Source organism: Anguilla rostrata, chromosome 2 (genome assembly GCF_018555375.3).
Source record: "Anguilla rostrata isolate EN2019 chromosome 2, ASM1855537v3, whole genome shotgun sequence".
In the NCBI taxonomy this organism is placed as follows: Eukaryota; Metazoa; Chordata; class Actinopteri; order Anguilliformes; family Anguillidae; genus Anguilla; species Anguilla rostrata.
Window position 1 is genome coordinate 50,858,949 of NC_057934.1, and position 19,614 is coordinate 50,878,562.

Genomic DNA, 19,614 nt, shown 5'->3' on the forward strand with positions numbered 1-19,614 from the left:
CGGCAAGGACTGATTCCATTTCAATGAGAATTCGGAGGTAGGGGAAACAGTTTGTGGCTGAAGGTTAGGGGTTTGAATTTAGTTTGAAATATATTTTACAGGGTAAAATATGAACAATGTCCAAAGACCTTGAGCAAAGCGCTCTCTTAAACAGTTGTGTTAGTAGTGTGAGAGATTTATTTCTGGCAGTCAACGGTTTGATCATTTAAAAACAAAAACCTCCATTTCCTTTTGTTATTTTAACACCATTATTTCATTTCCATAAATACTGAATGCATGCGAGAACTTCCTGGAGGAATGTTTCTGACTTTAAGGATATGAATGTGTCAAAGAAGAAAAAGGCTGCTTTTACAGGGGTGTCTATAGGTGGACACTATACTCTACCTGTATATGTACATAGGCATATACGGTATACATAGGTAAACTGTAGCTATAAACAGCATTGCTGTCTAGTCTCAGAGACCCTGTGGGCAACTGCAATTCTCTTGGATTATGATGCTTTATTTTAGTACTGCATGTACTTTTGATGATGCAACACCGCAAATCACAGCTGTTCTTCACAGCATCTTCCCCTCTGTGAAATTTCTATTCTGTCTTAAGTATTAATGAAATAAAACAATTTCAGCAATGGTCATACAGAAACCAATGCCAGACTAATCATTTCCCTGTGAAATGACTTGTTTATTGTAAAATTGCAGTTCATTTAGAGCACAAACGTGAATGTGACATTAAGTTAAATGTTAATAACTGAAGTGCTGTGATAGTCTTAGATGTAAAATTCTAACGTGCCTTTGAACATGGAATCCTTTGTTATGCTCACTGGATATACAGTGTTTCCCACAGGAGCAATTGCAAACAGGTTTAACAGTAGGAATGCATCTTATGTTCCCATGGGAGATTCATGGCCTTATGTATAATGGTTGTTATGAGTGCTGGAGTGTTTATGGGACTGGCTTTGCTTAACTTCTACCCTCAAGCAAAAATGTCTTTTGATATATATTTTGATGTCACTGTTTATTGGTATTCGTAAAAGGTAATTTTCAATGAGGGAAACAAAGCTTCGGGAACCCCTAAATGAGTGGAGACAACACATGCCTTCACTGACTCTGTCTTCTGTTTTCGATACAGTATTTTCAGTGGTAGAACATAGTAGCTGTACCTAGTTAGTACACTGTACCTAATATACTATATATACTGAGGCCTTACTTACCCCTCACTGTACCTAATATACTCTATATACTGAGGCCTTACTACCCTCTACTAATTACTCATATCAGCCTTACTACCCTCACTGTACCTAATATACTCTATGTACTGAGACCTTGCTTACCCCTCACTGTACCTAATATACTCTATATACTGAGGCCTTACTTACCCCTCACTGTACCTAATATACTCTATATACTGAGGCCTTACTTACCCCTCACTGTACCTAATATACTCTATATACTGAGGCCTTACTTACCCCTCACTGTACCTAATATACTATACATATTGAGGCCTTACTTACCCCTCACTGTACCTAATATACTCTATATACTGAGGCCTTACTTACCCCTCACTGTACCTAATATACTTACATATTGAGGCCTTACTTACCCCTCACTGTACCTAATATACTCTATAATATTGAGCCTTACTTACCCCTCACTGTACCTAATATACTATACATATTGAGGCCTTACTTACCCCTCACTGTACCTAATATACTATACATATTGAGGCCTTACTTACCCCTCACTGTACCTAATATACTATACATATTGAGGCCTTACTTACCCCTCACTGTATCTAATATACTGTTTATACTGGGGCCTTACCTACCTCTCACTGTACCTAATATACTGTGATGCCAACAAAAATGTTTAAAATGATGCATGGACACGTGATAAATATCATTCATGTAAAAACAAGAGCATGCAACCTCTCCAATGCTTAAGATTTACTCAGAAAAATAATATTTACTGTATTACATACTGTTAACAATGGTAACTGATAGCAATAGTGAAACACTATTTAGAATTTCATCAATATGAATTATAATAGAGTTTAAAAGAGATCTGTGACCCAGTTCAAAATTATTTACAGCAAATACTATGGTTTTGTGCAAAAAATTATTATAAAAGAAGCAGAAAATTGTGCAATAACAGAAGACTGCAGCAGGAGCTCCTCATTAGAGCCACACTAGAGGACAAGAGGGGCTGTGTTGTGACCCAGTGGGCTTGTAAATATCACAAGGGGAAGATCAAAATTTAACTGCAGATTCACTTAGAGGAGCCAATAATCTGCAAATTGCTGGACTCCTGCCAGGTAATCTTAATGAACAGAGATACTATTGCACACACACACATATACACACGCATGAACACATGCACACACTCACAGGAGTAATCTTTTGTAACTTGCAGAAAGAGTGGATTAAGAGATGTGGTATAAAAAAAGTAGATCACTTTGCTAATTCAGCAGGAAATAGCAAGATTAGATTTTTGTTTTTGCTTATTTGGGAAACTGAAGGCAATTTGTTTCTTAAAAGCATTGAATCAGCATAGGACATCAAACCTCTCCTGCCCACAGCTCTGAATTACATCCAGAATACATACAACCCAGCTAACTACCTAAGATAGGCCTTTTGAACTGCTATCTTCCCATTTCAGGTTCCCTGGCTCCTTTGATATATGGTATGAATATTTTTTCTAGTGGACACAAGCCCCTATATCTTCACAGCAACATGCCTATATTTCTGATGATAGACACATTTTCCCTCCTATTTTTACTTCAAAACACTATTCTAATAACCTATCATGCGACCCGTGGCTCAGGAGCTGCCAAAGGTCTGACAGCACCAAGAGGGAAGGAGACTGCTGAATGTTTAATAGACCAGACAGTCTCTCTGAGCTCCCTGACAAACCTGCTACCAAGGGATTTGTTCAGTTCAATTAAGATTGACCAGGTCTGCGGTGCATTGTTAGCAGGTGTGCTGCAGCTGGAGATAAATAAATGATAGGAAGGTTTTGCCCCTACCCCCTCATTGTCCTCTGAACTCTGAACTCTCCAGCCCTTATATATCTGCTTCGCATTGTAGGTGATTGTCTGAACAATGCCCAAGCATCCAGCAAGCCGGGGCATGGAGACATCTGACCCACTCTGCTTTATTCTCCAGCCTGAATTTTGCCAATGCTTCCAAAAGGCAGCCTGACAAGTCCTGCCCGCATCATGCACTTGTCATCTGCTCTGTGAAAAATAAACTCATGTGCCCTTTGCTTGCACCTGCCACAGGAAATCGTCCCAAAAATAATGACCATCGTTTAAAATGGTAGAATTAACTTGTGCTATCAGTAGAGTAGGAGCTATGTGCTGTATAGAGCTCTAGGGTGAGTGTTCCAGGAACAGTGCTGCACTGTCTCTGATTGGGTGTGTGTGTGTGTGTGTGTGTGTGTGAGGGAGATGAAGAGAGAGTGGGAGGGAGATTGAGAGAAAGAGTGCGAGCAGTCAAGATATACCATGCATTTGTTTTGCTTGTTTAGGGTAGTAAAATACAAAGCAAAGGTACTTCAACAAAACAAAATCAGGGCTTCTGAGGGTGATCGTAATATATGCCAGTCGCTATTATTCTCTTCCTGCCAATTAAATGTCATTGCGGACATAAAGCAACCCCCCACCCCCCCTCTGTGTTTCTTCCTCTCTCACTCTAAATGGATTCTTGCAGGGTGGGAGGGTGTCCAGAGCATCAATTTCAGTCAAGTATGACACTGCAATCTCAGTGCAGCATTTAATAGGTTTAAGTCGCCTTAGTGTCCTAGTCCCTGTGTCATAAGCATCCCTGAATCCCTGACTCCAGCAGTCCAAATGCACCAGTAGTTGTTACTATAAAAACAGGAGGAGTTGTATCTTATATCTCCACTCTTATGGACACCACAGAAAATAAACAAACATTTAACAATGATCTTACGCTGTGTATAAGTACAACGGCACAACAGCTATGTATATAATTCAGCAAACGTACATAACATGGCTAAAGTTCACTCTCTGTATTTTGAGGTAAATGGAGTAAGCGGGGCTTTTTTGTCATGCAAAACCAGGGACGCTATGAGAACTAGGGTAAATGCTGTCCTGCTGTTCTTGCTATGAAAGCTTAGTCTGTCCAAAAATGAAAAACTACACATTGCCTGTGAGTTAAAACCCGGACAGTCCCAAACACGTTCTGGTGACTAAATCATCCTACACAGTGACATACTGTAACAATCACAAATGACAGCAACTAACGCATACAGACACATGGAGGCAGCTCTCATTTTTACCGTCCCCTTGACCCCAAGCCTGTAAGGTAAGGGCACTACGCCTGATATAATCCAGCATATGAAAAGAATGAGATAACAGTACCTGCAGTATCGTTCAGCCTCTGTCCTCTACCCAGCCGAGCAGGACTGGAGCCTCCTGCAAGGTGAAAATGGCACCAATATTCCGTGTCAGCGGCCGCCTCGCTCTCTCTCTAACTCGCCTTCCTCCTTCCATTTACTGCCATGTTCACCAAGGGGGAGGGGGGGGGGGGGCTCGGGGGGATACAAAAGCAATTAGAAGGCAGCCTTATAGCTTCCAGACGGAATGTTTAATGGAATTAGCTAAGGGGGCTGCTTTTGCTGGCGTATCTTGCAGGCAGTGCGTGAGCGAGGGAGCGAGCAAGTGACTGTTTGTGTGTGTGTGTGCGTGTGTGTGAGAGTGTGTGTGCGTGTGTGTCGGGGTGCAGGGGGGAAGAGAGAGAGTGTGACTGCACGATGCTCTGGGGGGGTGGGGAGGAGGGGGAGGTTAGGAAAGAGGAGGGCTGAGCTGGGGGACCAGCTGCTCCAGCAGTGTCAACTGTGAGATGGAAAAAAGGAGGATGCCTGCTTTTGAACACTTCTGACTGGTTAGCTCTCTCTCCTTTCTGTCTGAGTGGGTGGCAAGGAAGAGAGAGAGAGAGAGAGAGAAGCCTGAGGATACGAGAGAAAGAGAGTGAGGGTGTGCATGTGTGTGCATATGTTTGTGTATGCCTGCATGACTGGACTGTGCCATGAATAAAAATAAGTCCCCCACCTTCTTAGCTCGATCTCTACAAAACCCTCCCTCCCCAATCTTTTAAAAACATTAACGGCTGCTCAGCGGCCCAGGAAAATTTGGACAGTGCGTGTAGAGTGTGAATCCCCTTGCCTGTACCACTTTGTTTCCTTTTCATCCACAGTGGGTGAAAGCACTCTCAGAGCAGCAGTTTCCCCAACAGCAGAGAATGGACTTTCATAAGAATATATTCACATCACCACACTGGGCTGGGAGGCACATGCTAATTGGCTAATGTTAGAAATACACTGGTACAGATACATATTTGTAAATGTACTTTGAAAATAATTAACCCAGTCTTCACCAGCTAAATTGCATCGTGTTTGCAGTGAATCATACATAGGCTACACTATATTAGCTATGCTAAAAATGTTGAATTAATTTAGTAATTTTATACTGGCTTGAAATTCCACCAATTTCTGATAGACTAAGCATTAAAAAACATGTAGCAGCAAGCACAAATATATGGAATCCATGCTTTTCACTCGTCGCGCACAATAGTAATGAATAATTACACTGAAAAGGTATCAATTCTGTCTGTCATGGTTTGTCGATTTGTATTTTCCAGTGATTGTAAATGTGACATTGTGCGACATTGTCAACAGTGTTACGCAAAACTTGGCAGGAGTATTAAAAAACAGAAGGCTACATCAGAGTCTACATTGCTTCCGAGGTTTGAGCTATAACTAGACTAAGAAGGAACTTCTACATGCAAGCATGTGGTCTCCTGGGACACAGCCGTTGGTGCCTTTCATCAGCGTGTTCTCTGCAGCGGTGCCAGCTTGAATAGGATTAAGCATCTTTAGGCGGAGTGATGTAAACTCTGCGTTAACTAGGGGCTAACTGAGCAGAGCTGCAACGCCTGCTAATTAGTTACTACACGTGCGGCAGGTCTCTTTTGCTTTAATTGGAACCATTACATCCATACTATTAAGTAAGCGACTCCGCAAGTCGTACGAATACTCTTTTCCATTCACATAATGATTGCGTGTTCATTTAAAAAAATAAGCAATAGGCTACTCAGAATATGAACACGTTATAGCAACGTAAAGTAGGCTACATCATGTAAGTAGCAAGTAAGTAGCCTATAACTACAGTGCACGAGAGCCAGAAAGTATTAAGAACCAGCACTGCTTAGCCTTTGTAATTGGTCTAGCTAATTAAAATGGGGCGTAGGCTTTCAGTATAGCCAGGTCAACACTGCAACAGAGGATCTAGAAATATTCCGAAAATAATTGACTTGCTGTATGCGTTGTTGTGGAGGCGGTGAAAAACCAAATTGGATTTCTACAAAGAAACGCCAGGAATATTTCAATCCGCGATGTTACTTTTACCGCTATCTGACACTAAACCCAAAGGCAAGCGGCGTAGACGAGCGCTATTCCGCTACAAATGACCTTAAAATTAATTTCCACTCGCTTACGTATGCACGTACAGTAACCCATATGCTACTTTAGTTGCTCTGTTCTTCCCTGCAGGGAATGCTTTTCTCTTCTCTTTCTGTTGGCTATGCGTAGATTTGCTGACGGCACGTACAGTATCGCAATTGTTTCTCGCTTGATTATTCTTTCCCTGGTGACGAAAAAACTTCGTCTGATTGTATTTTCATTTACAATGTACGCCTAAACATACGATATTGCGAACAACTCGCTATTGCAATTGCGTGTGAGCGTCTGTTATAATCAGATTCAGGATAACACATTGATTGAATGCCTGCAAAGGCTGTAGCCTACGCGCTGGGGAAGAAATGATAAATTAAATGAAATTCTTTCAGTAAAGATTTTGCAGCATTTTGTGACGGATCTTAAAAATGAGCTGTTTCCCTCGCATGGAGTTGTAGACTGACGTTGAGGCATTTGAGGCAAGAGGCCTACGTGGTGTCTTAAATGGAAACACCATTGATTACAAGAGTAGCTCATATGCCGTGTTTATTTCAAGACATCTCAACAGTCCTCAGCAAGTAGGCTAGAGGTCTCAAAAGCTTGGGTGACCTTCCAGACACATACACACTCTTTGTGATTGATATGGGGGAAAAGGAGCAGTGTCAGAGGCAGCCCTGGAGTTTTGATGGCCCTAAACAAGAATGCTGTTGTGGCCCCAAAATGGTCCAACATAAATTACACCCACCGCTTAAACTTTAATTGTGTGGGCCAGGGATGGTTGTGGCCCTAAATGACTGCATGGTGTGCTTATGCCAGTGGCTGGCTCTGAGTAGTGTGTGTGTGTGAGAGAGAGAGAAAGAGAGAGTGGGAGAGGTTTGTGAAGACTATTAAAGAGCAGGGGTTTGGCCCGTTTTCATCTGGCCTGATCAAATTCTCATTATAGCCCCTTAAGTAAATTTCTGTGAAGTTAAAGATGTCATGTCTCCCACTTATGAGGTAAAGGCACAGTTCAGAGAATGCCGCAGGATTATCAATTACATGATATTAAAAATATGCAAGTACTGAACAAGATTTCTGAACATATTTCAAACCAGACCAGAATAATAACCTTCTGAAAAAATACACGATAAATACAATTATAATTAATCATGCATTCATGAATCAACTATATACTCTAAACACAGCTTCCCTGTACTTACACTATGTTTTCCATGGTTTAATATAAACATTTTCAGAGCTCTAAGATCAGCCTCAGCAGGCATAGTGTGTCAGCTACCAGGTTCAGTTAGTACCAGAGGTGGTTAAGACCAATTGGAGGAACAAGAGTCTTATCTTTCCTTAGATAAAGATGCGCATCCTAGGTTATCAAAGAACACAGGCGGTCACTCAGAAAATTCTCAGTAAGACCAGTGCTGATCAGTCTAAGCAGTCTCTGAAATGAAGAACTGATGCTGTAAATAATCCTTCCTAAATAATCCTTCTTGCCCTGTTACAGAATGGTAACACAAGCTCATAGTGAAGTTTAGCACTCCATCTAGTGCCAAAATTTTAGAATGCAGATTCTTGGGACACAACTGTGTATACCAGTATATGTAACTGCGCATTACCTCAAGTGATATGCTCTGTGTAGCATTCAAAGCAATTAATGCTGTGCTTGAAGGTATGTTTTTTGAGTGGTCGGTTGTCATATTATCTATAACTCTTGTCTATAATCAAGGCAGCCTTTGATTCTGATTGTTAAGGTTGCCGTTGCTCTCACTTTCTTTAAATTCTTTTTCAGTAGTAAAAACCTGTGCATGAACATATGAGAACAGCCTTTTTGGCTTAAAAAAATAAGATTTTTTGCTGTTGTCCCTCTAAATGGTTGTTGCTATGCTATTCATTTTAATGGTCAGTTCAATACTGTTCACCGCAAACAAAACTTCTGTTCACTTGTGGCAAGCTCTGCTTATGTTCATTTGCAATAGAATGATTTATACTCTGTCCCAGGCCTCCTGCTGGGCTTCAGTTACTGCTGGATTGGTACTTGGACTCTATGGACATTACTACTATGGATTCCTACCCAGGTCTGATTAATAAAAAATAAAAAAAGATTGTCAGTATTTATTACTATTTTTATAGACTATTCTGGAAAGTACATTTCGCATTTAATAAACCAATGAACATAGACGATGATGATGCATCATGAAGGTCCTGATGCAATGATGCATCATGAAGGTCCTGATGCAATGGGCAATAAATGTTGTAGTCTCATTGCATAGCTCCTCCAAGTGTTTTAGGCAAATAGAAGTATTACATCGCACTAAAACGGCAAAACACTCATTTGCCATAGAGAATCATTATCCGTGTTAGCAATGGAGATTTGTAATAATTAGCTGCAGTAATTTAGCAATTATTCCACTCTTAATTGCTCTACCAACCTTATCCCTCTCACAGTCTCCCTCCCTCTCCAACGTGCTCTTCCTGAACCCTCCTCCATCCTTTCATGGTGGTGCTACCTAGCTGGTTGGCTAGCGAGACTAGCTGTATTACCCCTAGAGTTATAGAAAGTTAAGCTTGATTGTTACACAAAGCAACTTGCACCAACTTTAACATGTTGCCTCTGATGTCATTTCAAGCAATAACACCGTTACACAAGGCAATTTGCTAGGAATTTAAATTATTGTCGATCACCTATCAGAATAAAGTGTGTTACGTAATCTCATTCGATATTGCGCTAATACATTCTACTAGTGTTTATTTTAGTATACTTTCAGGGAATTTATATTTGATAATATAATGGTATATTGTTCACTATATTTTTTGTCACCAGCAATGCTTTTAACAAGGTAGCACAAAGCTTTATGTGCATTCCCAATTTTGGCTCTCCTTGAAAACAAGGACAAAACCCAGAGTATTAGCTAAATTGAGGTTACAGATAAAAACGTAAGTACATAACTGCGCATGCGGCCTGTATCTCTTCTCTGATTAGCTATCACATGAACGCATTTTCATGAAGCTGAGCTGCTTGGAAGTGGTTGCAAGTAAATTGCATCCAAGTTGCAGGTAAATTGCAGTGCCATTGCATGATGCAATCCTAGAGCAATTTAGTAGCATGCAACAGAAGTTGCATGGAGATTTCTTCGTGTAACAAGATCCTAAAGTCCTGCCCCCCACAAGAAAGTGACTGGAACAAGGAAGTGGTTTGAAACAATGGGATTTGCCACAGAGGAAAACTTCAACCATTTTTGCAGAAGGCAACAGGTTTTGCAGTGACAGGGGAAAGGGAATTTTCACACTGGGACATAAAGCGTACTTAGGAACTGGACAGGGTGGGAGGGGACAGGCAGTGAAGCCTAAGAACTAGGAAGCCTAGGAACGAGGGCAAAAGCAGTTTCTGAAACAATGGTTGTTTTAATACAGAAGTCTTTTCAGAAGTCTATTCATTAAAATGTGCATAATTCATTACATAATGCATATTTTTCAATCTGCTTTTCATATGAAACGTAACAGTCATCAATCAAGTTTCAAAATACCATTGAGGAAATTTTATTTTGTCTTCAAAAGTATGATATTCCTCATTCACTTTAATGGAAGCACCAATGTTTTGCCCTCAACACGACCAGTACAGGCTTACTTCCGGGACTTTAGTTCTACTTTTGAAATTTTGGCAGGCCAGCCAATCCTGGGAAGATTCACCACTGTTCCAAGTGTTCTCCATTTGGAGATAATGGCTTTCTCGCTGTGGTTCAGTGGAGTCCCAGAGTCTTAAAAATGGCTTTATAACTCTTTCCAGACTGGTATATTTAAACAACTTTTTTTCATCTCTTCTGGAATTTCCTTTGTTCATGGCATAGTGTGTTCGTAGAAACGCTGTAGTGACTATGCTCTAATGATAAGGTTGAATATGAGTGAGGTTTAGATTCAACAGGGCTGGCAGCAATGAAATTATCAATCAAATTTGGTTAATTGGTCGATTGAGTAACAAAGTGGGAAATTACTTCTTCACATGGGTGATATGGGTGTTTTATAACTTTTTCATTAAGTAAAAAAATAATAATTTATAAAATGTGATTTATGCTTACTCAGTTTCCCTTTGTCTAATATTACATATTGTCAATATGTCAATCATGGCATGCTCACAGTGGTGCTAGAGTGACATCAGAAATCAGGGTGTCATTCTGTTACTTGTCATAGGTTTTTTTGTAGTAGTATTTAGGAGTAAACAAATGTACTTGGTGATTTTAATTTTTCCATGTAGTATTATGTATAATTTCAAACATAAAGCTGTCTGTGGAGGCACAAATCATGTCTGCATGATCCATGGCCTCCGGGAAGCTCTGTTCTATATGGTACTGGTTTTCAGAAACAAACTGGCCTTCAACTGAGCAGAAATTAAACAGGCTCAATTAGCACTCAAATAGCTGAAGTGGAGGGGAAAAGACACATATGGCCCAAAGGTAATCAAATCAATGCCACTGATCTTTCCCATCAATGCATCCTTCCAGCTCAGAAATTGCCCAATGATTGATCTTTACAACAAACCACAGCATTTAAACATTATGTGCACAATCTAGCGAACATGCAGCTTTCCACAAGTGGAGTTATCAGTGACCCTAGTGAGTATAGATACCTTTCTCTTTCAAAATGTATGATGTCTGTCCCAGTCTTTTAACCCAGTCATTTACTGTATGTTGTGTATTTAACAATGCATAGAGTGTTTAATATTTGAATGATATATTTGTCACATTTTAACAACAATTTTAATCATAGTACACTACAAATTCTGCAGTTTCTAACAAGTTTATGTGTACTAAACCACCATCATCTACCTAATAACTTCCTACCTACATAGCAACCCGTCTACTTACATGTAACTGCCAAAATAAAGGAAACACTTAACTAAATGAGAGATGCAAAGTGTATTGCAAGGAGGTTTTTAAACAAAGGTGTGGTCACTGAGTTAATTAAGCCATTAACATCCCAGAATTCTCGCCTTTTTGTATAGAAGTATAGGGCAGGCCCAGTTGCCCATTATTTTGGATACCGTAGTTATAAGATGAGATCTCAGTGGCTTTGAAAGCGGGGTGGTTGCTGCTGTATGTTTGGCAGGAGCTTTGCTGATGAACTTGCTGATGTTTAATGAGTAACAGTGACTAAGATTATGTTGGCATTGCAGACTGAGGAAAAGACCTCATCAACTAGGCACAGCTATGGTTGAAAGCGCATGCACCTTGACTGATGTCTGTTCATTGGTTTAAGATTCAAAGTAAAAGAAATGAGCAACTCTGAATCAGTTTATTAAAACATCAATGTAAGATGCGAGCCATCAGTTTAATCAAGAGTTTAATCACTTTGTAAAAAGCAACATCCATATCAACAGATAGCATCTTGCCTTCTGCAATAGCTACAGTAGTTGGCTAACAAAGCTATAAATGTAGATATACATTCTCTTTTCAAATCAAACATGTTCATCATTGTATTGTACAGTAGGTTATATGTATATACTATAATATGTTTTATTTTGAAGGGGAAACAAACTGAACAGAAGCAGAAGTCCTGTGCTGTTAAGCAAACATTTTCATTTGAATAATGTGCATAAATAAAATTCTGATAGTTACATAAGAATCAAGGGTTACAATGTAATTTACATGGAAAATGAATTGGGCCTAAATTGGCTCCAGTTGACTTAAAGTCATACAACTATAATATCTCAAAAATTCAAAACTAGATAATAAAATCCAAAAGTCTGAGTGTCCAGAACAACAATGCTGTGAAATGTATGGCATTTCAAGTGGTCAAATGCATTTGAGATGTATTGAATAAGAAACATTGGGTCAAAATTACTCCCATTATGGATCCAAGGTGTAATGTGCTTTGCATCACACAAAGGTAAGAGTCGTGCTTCACCACATGCTCATTGCATATGGGTATTTTATAGTTTATATGCACAAATAATGTTGAATAAATACAAAAATATTAATTGTCAAATTGTAGGCAATAGAAGCCCTGAATGTGTTTCATAATTTTGGTTTTTAGTGTAAGTCTTTAAGTCTTTGTAAAGCTCAGAGAGAAAGATGATCTATGGCATGTTCACTGATTATATGTATTGCTTTGTTAAATCCATAAAACTGACATATAATGTTGACATAAAATGGCATATTGTTTTCTGTTAATCAGTTTTTATGAATGTTTACACATCATTTTTCAATGTAGAGACTGAAAATCTAAAAGGACATTAGGTATTTTTAAGAATGAATGACACATGAGGGAGACACAAGCTTAATAATCTAATATGCAGCTTAAACTTGTGTTTTTTTATGGAATAACTTTTTTCCCCCTATTAAATTTCTCTGTTACAGTGACCTCTAATAATCCTAAATCTATAACACCTAGCTAACATAGTCCATTGGCTTCTCTCAAGTTCATATTAGATCTGTTTGGCTGACCTCAGGCATTTGGATATATGTTATTTAAAGAAAGCTTAAATACCAAATGCCTACATCCCTCCTGTTCATTGCAACATTGTATAGAGCACAAACAATGATGTGTGTGTGGTTCATTTAAAACTTCATAGTCCAAGGAAACTCTGGACAGTTTTGACTATTCAGAGTTCAATCGTGTCATTTTACCAAAATGAGGAAAAAATCAGGTTCCTGTCTTTGTCTCAGATTTATGGCAGCCCTATGCTCTCTGTACTGTTTTTTATTGCTATACCTCCTGTATCCCCCTCCCTACTCTTCCCCCTGCCTGTTTCTTGTCTTTCATCTCTCTGTCTTATGGTCATCAGCCCACTCTGTTTTGTTGCCCCAAGTCAGTTTTTTAAAAACGTTTCAAGTCTTCTTGTTTCGCTTATTCATTTAACAGCTACAAGTAAAAAAAAAAAAAAGGCCACTGTGTATCCACATATAAATACAAACATAGAATAACCCCATGTCTGCCACAGCAGTGGCATTGAATGATGGCCACTTTCGAGGGTCATACAGCCCCTGACTTGCCTGTATGTAATATGGCACATTCAGAATGTGGTGTATGCTGCATAAGCCCAGCTAAATGCCATGACTCTGAGGCACTAAGAAACAGACGGAAGTGGAACCTTTGCATTAATTTACCCCCTAGTCATTGCCAATAATTTTCTTCATTAGCTTGAAGCATTTTCCAGATGTCAATACCCACTATACTGTGTTCTTCCTGAAAGGTAATGGTGATTGTTAATCAGGACGTGTAAAATTAGACAAGCTTTCTAATTGGTAAACACACGCACTGTATTTTAAATAAAATGTAAATAAGTCATCTAGATATGTTGTTGTCACAGCAAGCATTTATGGAGCAAAATCAAATTACAACATAAATATATAAACATTTTAATTTAAATGACCTATTTGTGTTTATGATTTAGGTGTTATTGAAGTTGCACATCACTGACTTCCCAATTTCCACATGCAATTCTACTCATTTTTGCCCTGAGCTTCTAATTCCAACCTGGAGCTGCCATCCCCACCTTAGAATGAAATGAGCTCATGGAGAATTACAAAGTGTACAGTTTACCCCTGAAACAAAATTTGTTCTCAGATTGGAAATCCTATAAATAACCATCACAGTGTATGCATAACATATTAGAAATGTTTTTGAGGTGAAATATTGTGCATGATTGTGGAACATGTCATTTAACAGGTTAGCCAATTTTAAGAAGCACTGAAGTAATATTGAGTATTTATTATGCTGTTCTACAAGTCTTTTTTTCTTTTTGGTATCTCTTTTTCAAGATCCAGCCTTAAAGCACTTTATGCTAAGTTAATTTACCTAAATATATCCACAACACACCGTACTACATCAACAACTTTGTTAATGGAAACTTGCTGATCCATAACAGTTTGAGTGGTGGATGTTGGCTTCGGGGCAATGCAATATTAATGTTAGTATCAGTGATCGATCAGAGGATTTGCAAGAAGGCATAAGGTGTTTAATTATAATTGCATCAGGAGTGGTGTTGTAATGGCACCAGGATTTGAATAAGGTCACATCTCCGTCTCACCTTGCAAGTGTTACGCTATATTAAATGCCACTCATGTTAAGTGCATTGAAACCTTCCTGATGTAGTCACAGCATAATATAAAGGTTAAATTGAAAAACGTCCCTCCACCAGCAGAAAAACCTGTGATGATTGATATCCCTTGTAAGGAAAATAAATGTTAACAGACCCCCATTCTTAACTCCTACCTTTATGAATAAAATCTATTTAAATGGACTATTAGGATTAAATTTGGAATGTTACAATTTCCCTTGAATTGAAAAGGTCAAGTGAAAGGATTTTCAGGTGGTGAGAAAGGTTGGAAAGGACTGGTCTAGTAATACTTTAATTGCCTCAGATCCAAAGGAAAGAAAATATTTAGAACTGCATGTAGGCATGTGAATGTATATAATAGACTAGTATTCAATATAGATTACAATGGTAATGTTTAAGCAATGAACAAAAGTACAATAAAATATACTAAATAATATTGTTTTATTACATGTTTCTTTAGCAGGTGCCAGTCTCACAAGTCCAAACATACTAAGGCTCTGCATATGTGTTCTTAATATTCTGTGTGTGCTTGCGAGGACAATGGCTTTTATATTAAATTGCAAATATGCAAAATGACACCGAGAGACTGGCTGCAGTACAGTAAGTTCTTGGTGCAAATGTTCAAGACTTTATTTGTTTTATTGTTCATACACAGTACAACAGAAGTCAGATTTTGTTTCCACATTGTCCATTTTACATGATTTGTTAATTATTTTCACCATAATCCAGAACTAGATGATTAACATTGATTCTCCATCACTGAAACTGTTTGTGACTTGATAATATACACCTATGAGGCTAAATGTTGAGCTTTACATATCTGTACATCATGCAGGTTCCAGAACAATAAACTATGATGATGGTAGCATTGCCTCAAATATTGCAAAAGCACATCAACTTCTGGAGAGCTCATTAAATGACATTATCCATTCCCCAATAAAAAGGCCATTTACTGGCATATAGATTTTTCCCCTTGACTGTCAGACAGATTTTTTTTATTACTTTACCTCAAAATAATGCTACATTTCATCACTCATGTAGCCACTGCAGACCCTTTGGAAACTGGTTTTGCAGTTAAGGAAAGATTTACATCAAAAGGGGAAACTGACCAGGTGAAATGAATATGTGAGAAGCTGCAGAATATCCTTATGGCAGATTATTTTGCATATTATTTGTTTGGTACAAGTGTTTTACACCTTTTGTCTTACACCATTTGAAATGGTGCTATTCTTTTCTCTTTAGAACCTACAAACTACATAAGCAGAATTTTAAAAGCAGATGGGACTAATATTTAAAACGATCACTATGTCCGTAAGTGTCAGGCCTACCTTAGCCACAGCAGTATTCTTGATTGATACATTGCATGAAGGAGAGAAACATGCAGTAATTTCCAACCATATCTGTCCTGAGCAGAGAGAAGTATGAACTTGTTTGTGCACAGGCTGACATCTCCCTTCTAATATGAGCAACACCACAAGTTCTTGTTTGTTCATCTACACGGCCAGCCTCAGATATACATACTGTATTTTTACAGTCAAGTTTCAAATGCATAAACTGCTTGGCCACTAAAAGGCAGCACGCAGAAATATGCTTTTGTGAGATGCTTTAGGAACACAGTGAGAAAGTCCATTCTATATTTCACTATCGTTTTTTCCCCGGAACAAAAATCTGTAATATTCCCCATGAAAATGGAATCTTTAGGATGAACAGACTGAGTCGGCTCCAGTGGTCTGTTCCCCCTTAAAAAAATATAGGGCCTCCCAGACTGCAGTTAGGGTCACATTGTCCAGAAGTGCAGATTGAGGTGCTGCGGCTCCAGAAGGTGAACTGAAGCTCCCGGAGCACTACAGAGAGGGGGTCTGAAGCCAGGGAGGGGGTCTGGGGTGGAGAGGATGTAGTCGATGCTGAACTTGATCTCCGAGTCGGGTTTTCCCAGGGATGGGTTGAGCTGGGCCTGCCTGTGGCTTGGGTCGGTCGGGTAGAAGGGGTCGGTGTCCAGCTGCCTGACCGCGGGCCCATGCGGGCCGTCCACGGGTAAGAAAGGCTCGGCCGGCTCCCGGAAGCCCATCTTCACATTGCGCCTGCGCCGGCGGCGCCGAAAGTTGCCGTTCTCAAAGAGATCCAGCATGGACTCACAACCTGTGGCAAATGTCCAGTAGTTACCTTTCCCTTTCTCATTGCCCTCCGTCCTGGGAACCTGCAGAAAAATAGATGAGACCTGTCCTTTCAGATTTATTCCACAGCTCAGTTCTTTCCGCATAGGTTTGCTATTAAATTGGATGCCTGACTAATGTGTGCAGTGTTATTATGCTATGCTATTTTCACAAGTGCTACAAATTTTAATTTTGAGAAAACCTGGTCTGCTAACAGTTCGTGCAATATAGCATTTATGCATTTATTTTGGACCCTTGCACTGGAGCCACTGTAAATGAAACCTGGAAACTAGGCACTTTAGCTTGACTCAAGATTTGTTGTAAACTCCTGAGACACGATTTAACAAATCTGGATGTGGAGAGAAAATTTAGAAGTTTGTATGCTTCTGTGTACAGATTTTCCAACTCAGCATCTGTGAAATCACACACTGGATTAAAAACAGGGACAGGTGGTTTCAGCTCTCTTAGAAAAATGAAATGAAAAAATATTTGCAACTTTTTAATATGAGGCCAAAACTGTAACCTCAACGTTAGAGCGCCATATGAGGACACAGCTCCCCCTTCATCACTAGCAAGGCAACTTTTTGTGGTTGGAGCATCTTGACGAGGAGAGCTCTTCTTTGCTGCATTAACTGTTAATCTTTACAAGCCAGTAGCTCAAAGAAAACCGAGAGTGCGTTTTGCCATCTGCCGCTATTTATGGTTAAAAACTCGCTGCTTTCTGCTCATTGCGCGAGTGAGGCCACTTTTATGCAGATGCCTGCTTTCTACAATTAACCAAAAGTTCAGTATCTTGAAATAATACTCGTTTTAGTCGCTATAAAAAATTGTTATAGGGTCAATTCCTACAATTTTAAAATGATCAAGGCCAATTGTAAAATTTAAAATCAGCTGAAATTGGCTACTAAACAGTATTAACTAATTAAAATAGTTCATTCGAAACTTTAGCCACTGAGGATAATATGCTATATTAATATATATGATATATATCTTTCAGAGAAAATTAAACTGAACGCAAAATTAAGACAAATTACGAAACATTGATTAACAAAGTTGACCTCACCTTTATGAAACAGCTGTTGAGGGACAGGTTATGTCGAATAGAGTTTTGCCAAGCTCTCTGGTTAGACCTGTAGTAAGGAAACCTCTTCATTATGAACTCATATATGCCCGATAAAGTGACTCTGTTCTCTGGGCTCTGCTGAATGGCCATTGCGATAAGTGCGATGTAACTGTAAGAGAAAGAAGAATCCGATTACTGATACAGAGTACAATTTAATAAGAAATAATGCTTACTGTTTGACCAAAATAATAGAATAGAAAATGTTCAGTTTAAACAATGTGCGGAGCTAAAATAAATACAAAGAATGTGCTTAATTGCGTCAAAAAGTAAATTCTAGTCTATTTAAATTATTGAAGTGAAATCACCGTCCTGCACACTTAACTCAAGTTATTAGATATAAGGTTTAACATGTTGTAATGACGGTTGAAAATTACACTGCGTAGTACAGCATTACATTTAGTAAAATGTAGATTATCATTTGTAGCAAAGTATACATTTTCATATATTTGAAAAATATTAAACTGAAATATTTACAAAACGTATGTTATTGTTAATAATAATAATAATAATAATAATAATAGTAATAATAGTAATAATAATAATGTTTCTAAATGATTTCATGTTTTGAAATTTGATTATTTAAAATATGTTGCTTATAGGTTAAACATCTTATGACTCTTAAAAAGAAGAATACAAAAACAATAAGGCTGCACTTTCTATAAACATAAGCGAACACTCCAAAGATAGCCTAACCTACCGGGTTATTTCACCTAAAATAGGCATAATGAAACACAGGAAAAGGATGCCAGTACATCTGGAATATTGGATGTTTGCATACACTTTCATATTTATTTGAAATACATGGAGGCATATATGGCATTTGCGCAAGAACAGCGTCTAAATCAATCGTAATATAATAATAATAATAATAATAATAATAATAATAATAATAATAATAATAATAATACCTGTAAGCAGGTCGGCACATTTTCTTCTCTTCCTCAGTACTACAAGTGGGATATCCATCTCCGTCATAATTGAAACAGTTATACGGATACTGCGAATTATCAAACATTATTGGACTATGTCACTTGCACGGTGACAGTATTGATATTTCCATATATAATTATGATATAATGCCTTGCCTCGTCGTTACATAGGCTGCTTGAGCGGCCAATAGTTGCTTCCTTGAAATCAGTTGTTGTGTTACCTCTGTGCTGTTCACTATTAAGTCTACCTCTCCGACCAAATGACGGTTTCTTTTTGGAACAACCCGTTTCCCTCCACGGTTCTCGGTCCCTAGGTAGTTAAGAGCTGATAACAGAGTAAATTGGCGAGCTCCCACAGCTTGCATGAACCTCTGAACCCGGGGCGTCATCAACTAGTAGCTATTAGGTCTCATTCTTTGAATCTGGGTGGTCCAAAATACGAGCATCACATATTCTTTATTTTTTCTGGTTTTCTTTTTATAGTCCCAGGTTCCTGACAATAAGCAAACAAGTGATTCAGGATTAACAAACACGTTCTTCATGTCCGCTTCCATTCTGTGACTTGATTGAGTTTTGGCTCTTAATGTTTTGCTTGTACACATCAGCAAGATGTTTTTTTTTTTTTGTTTTTTTTTGGTGCAGTTTCCTCAAATTGCAGAAGTTGCATCCAACAATGCGAGTTTTACAGATCTAATCTATAATACTGTGTAATGGGCATAAATTGTGTTTCCGTGACTAAAAGGGGGAGACGTGTGTTCAAAGGGACTCGAGTCAGAGCATTTGTGGGACTACTGTCAGGCAGCGGAGACCAAGGAAAATAGCCCTCGGCGCGAGGCCTCCGTGTGTGGGCTTTGATCTGGCAGATAGATGAATGTAGTAGCCCAGTGTGCGC

The 19,614-nt window shown here is 38.8% G+C and overlaps 2 protein-coding genes across 2 annotated transcripts in view; both read right to left on the minus strand.

Moving 5' to 3' along the window:
* The window catches only part of LOC135248355 (retinoic acid-induced protein 1-like), a 35,263-nt gene extending 30,501 nt beyond the window's left edge, over nucleotides 1–4,762 (minus strand). Inside the window, exon 1 of the mRNA XM_064322893.1 lies at nucleotides 4,381–4,762. The gene's annotated coding sequence lies outside the window, so the exon portion shown is untranslated. The remainder of the gene's footprint in view (nucleotides 1–4,380) is intronic.
* A 10,360-nt stretch (nucleotides 4,763–15,122) lies between these two features.
* Nucleotides 15,123–19,109, minus strand: foxl3 (forkhead box L3). The gene is made up of 3 exons (XM_064322895.1): nucleotides 18,702–19,109; nucleotides 17,734–17,902; nucleotides 15,123–16,714 (listed from the first exon to the last, which is right to left on the minus strand). The coding sequence occupies exons 1-3, from the start codon at nucleotides 18,806–18,808 to the stop codon at nucleotides 16,295–16,297; spliced, it is 696 nt and encodes a 231-aa protein (XP_064178965.1). The 5' UTR covers nucleotides 18,809–19,109; the 3' UTR covers nucleotides 15,123–16,294.
* Nucleotides 19,110–19,614: the final 505 nt, after the last annotated feature.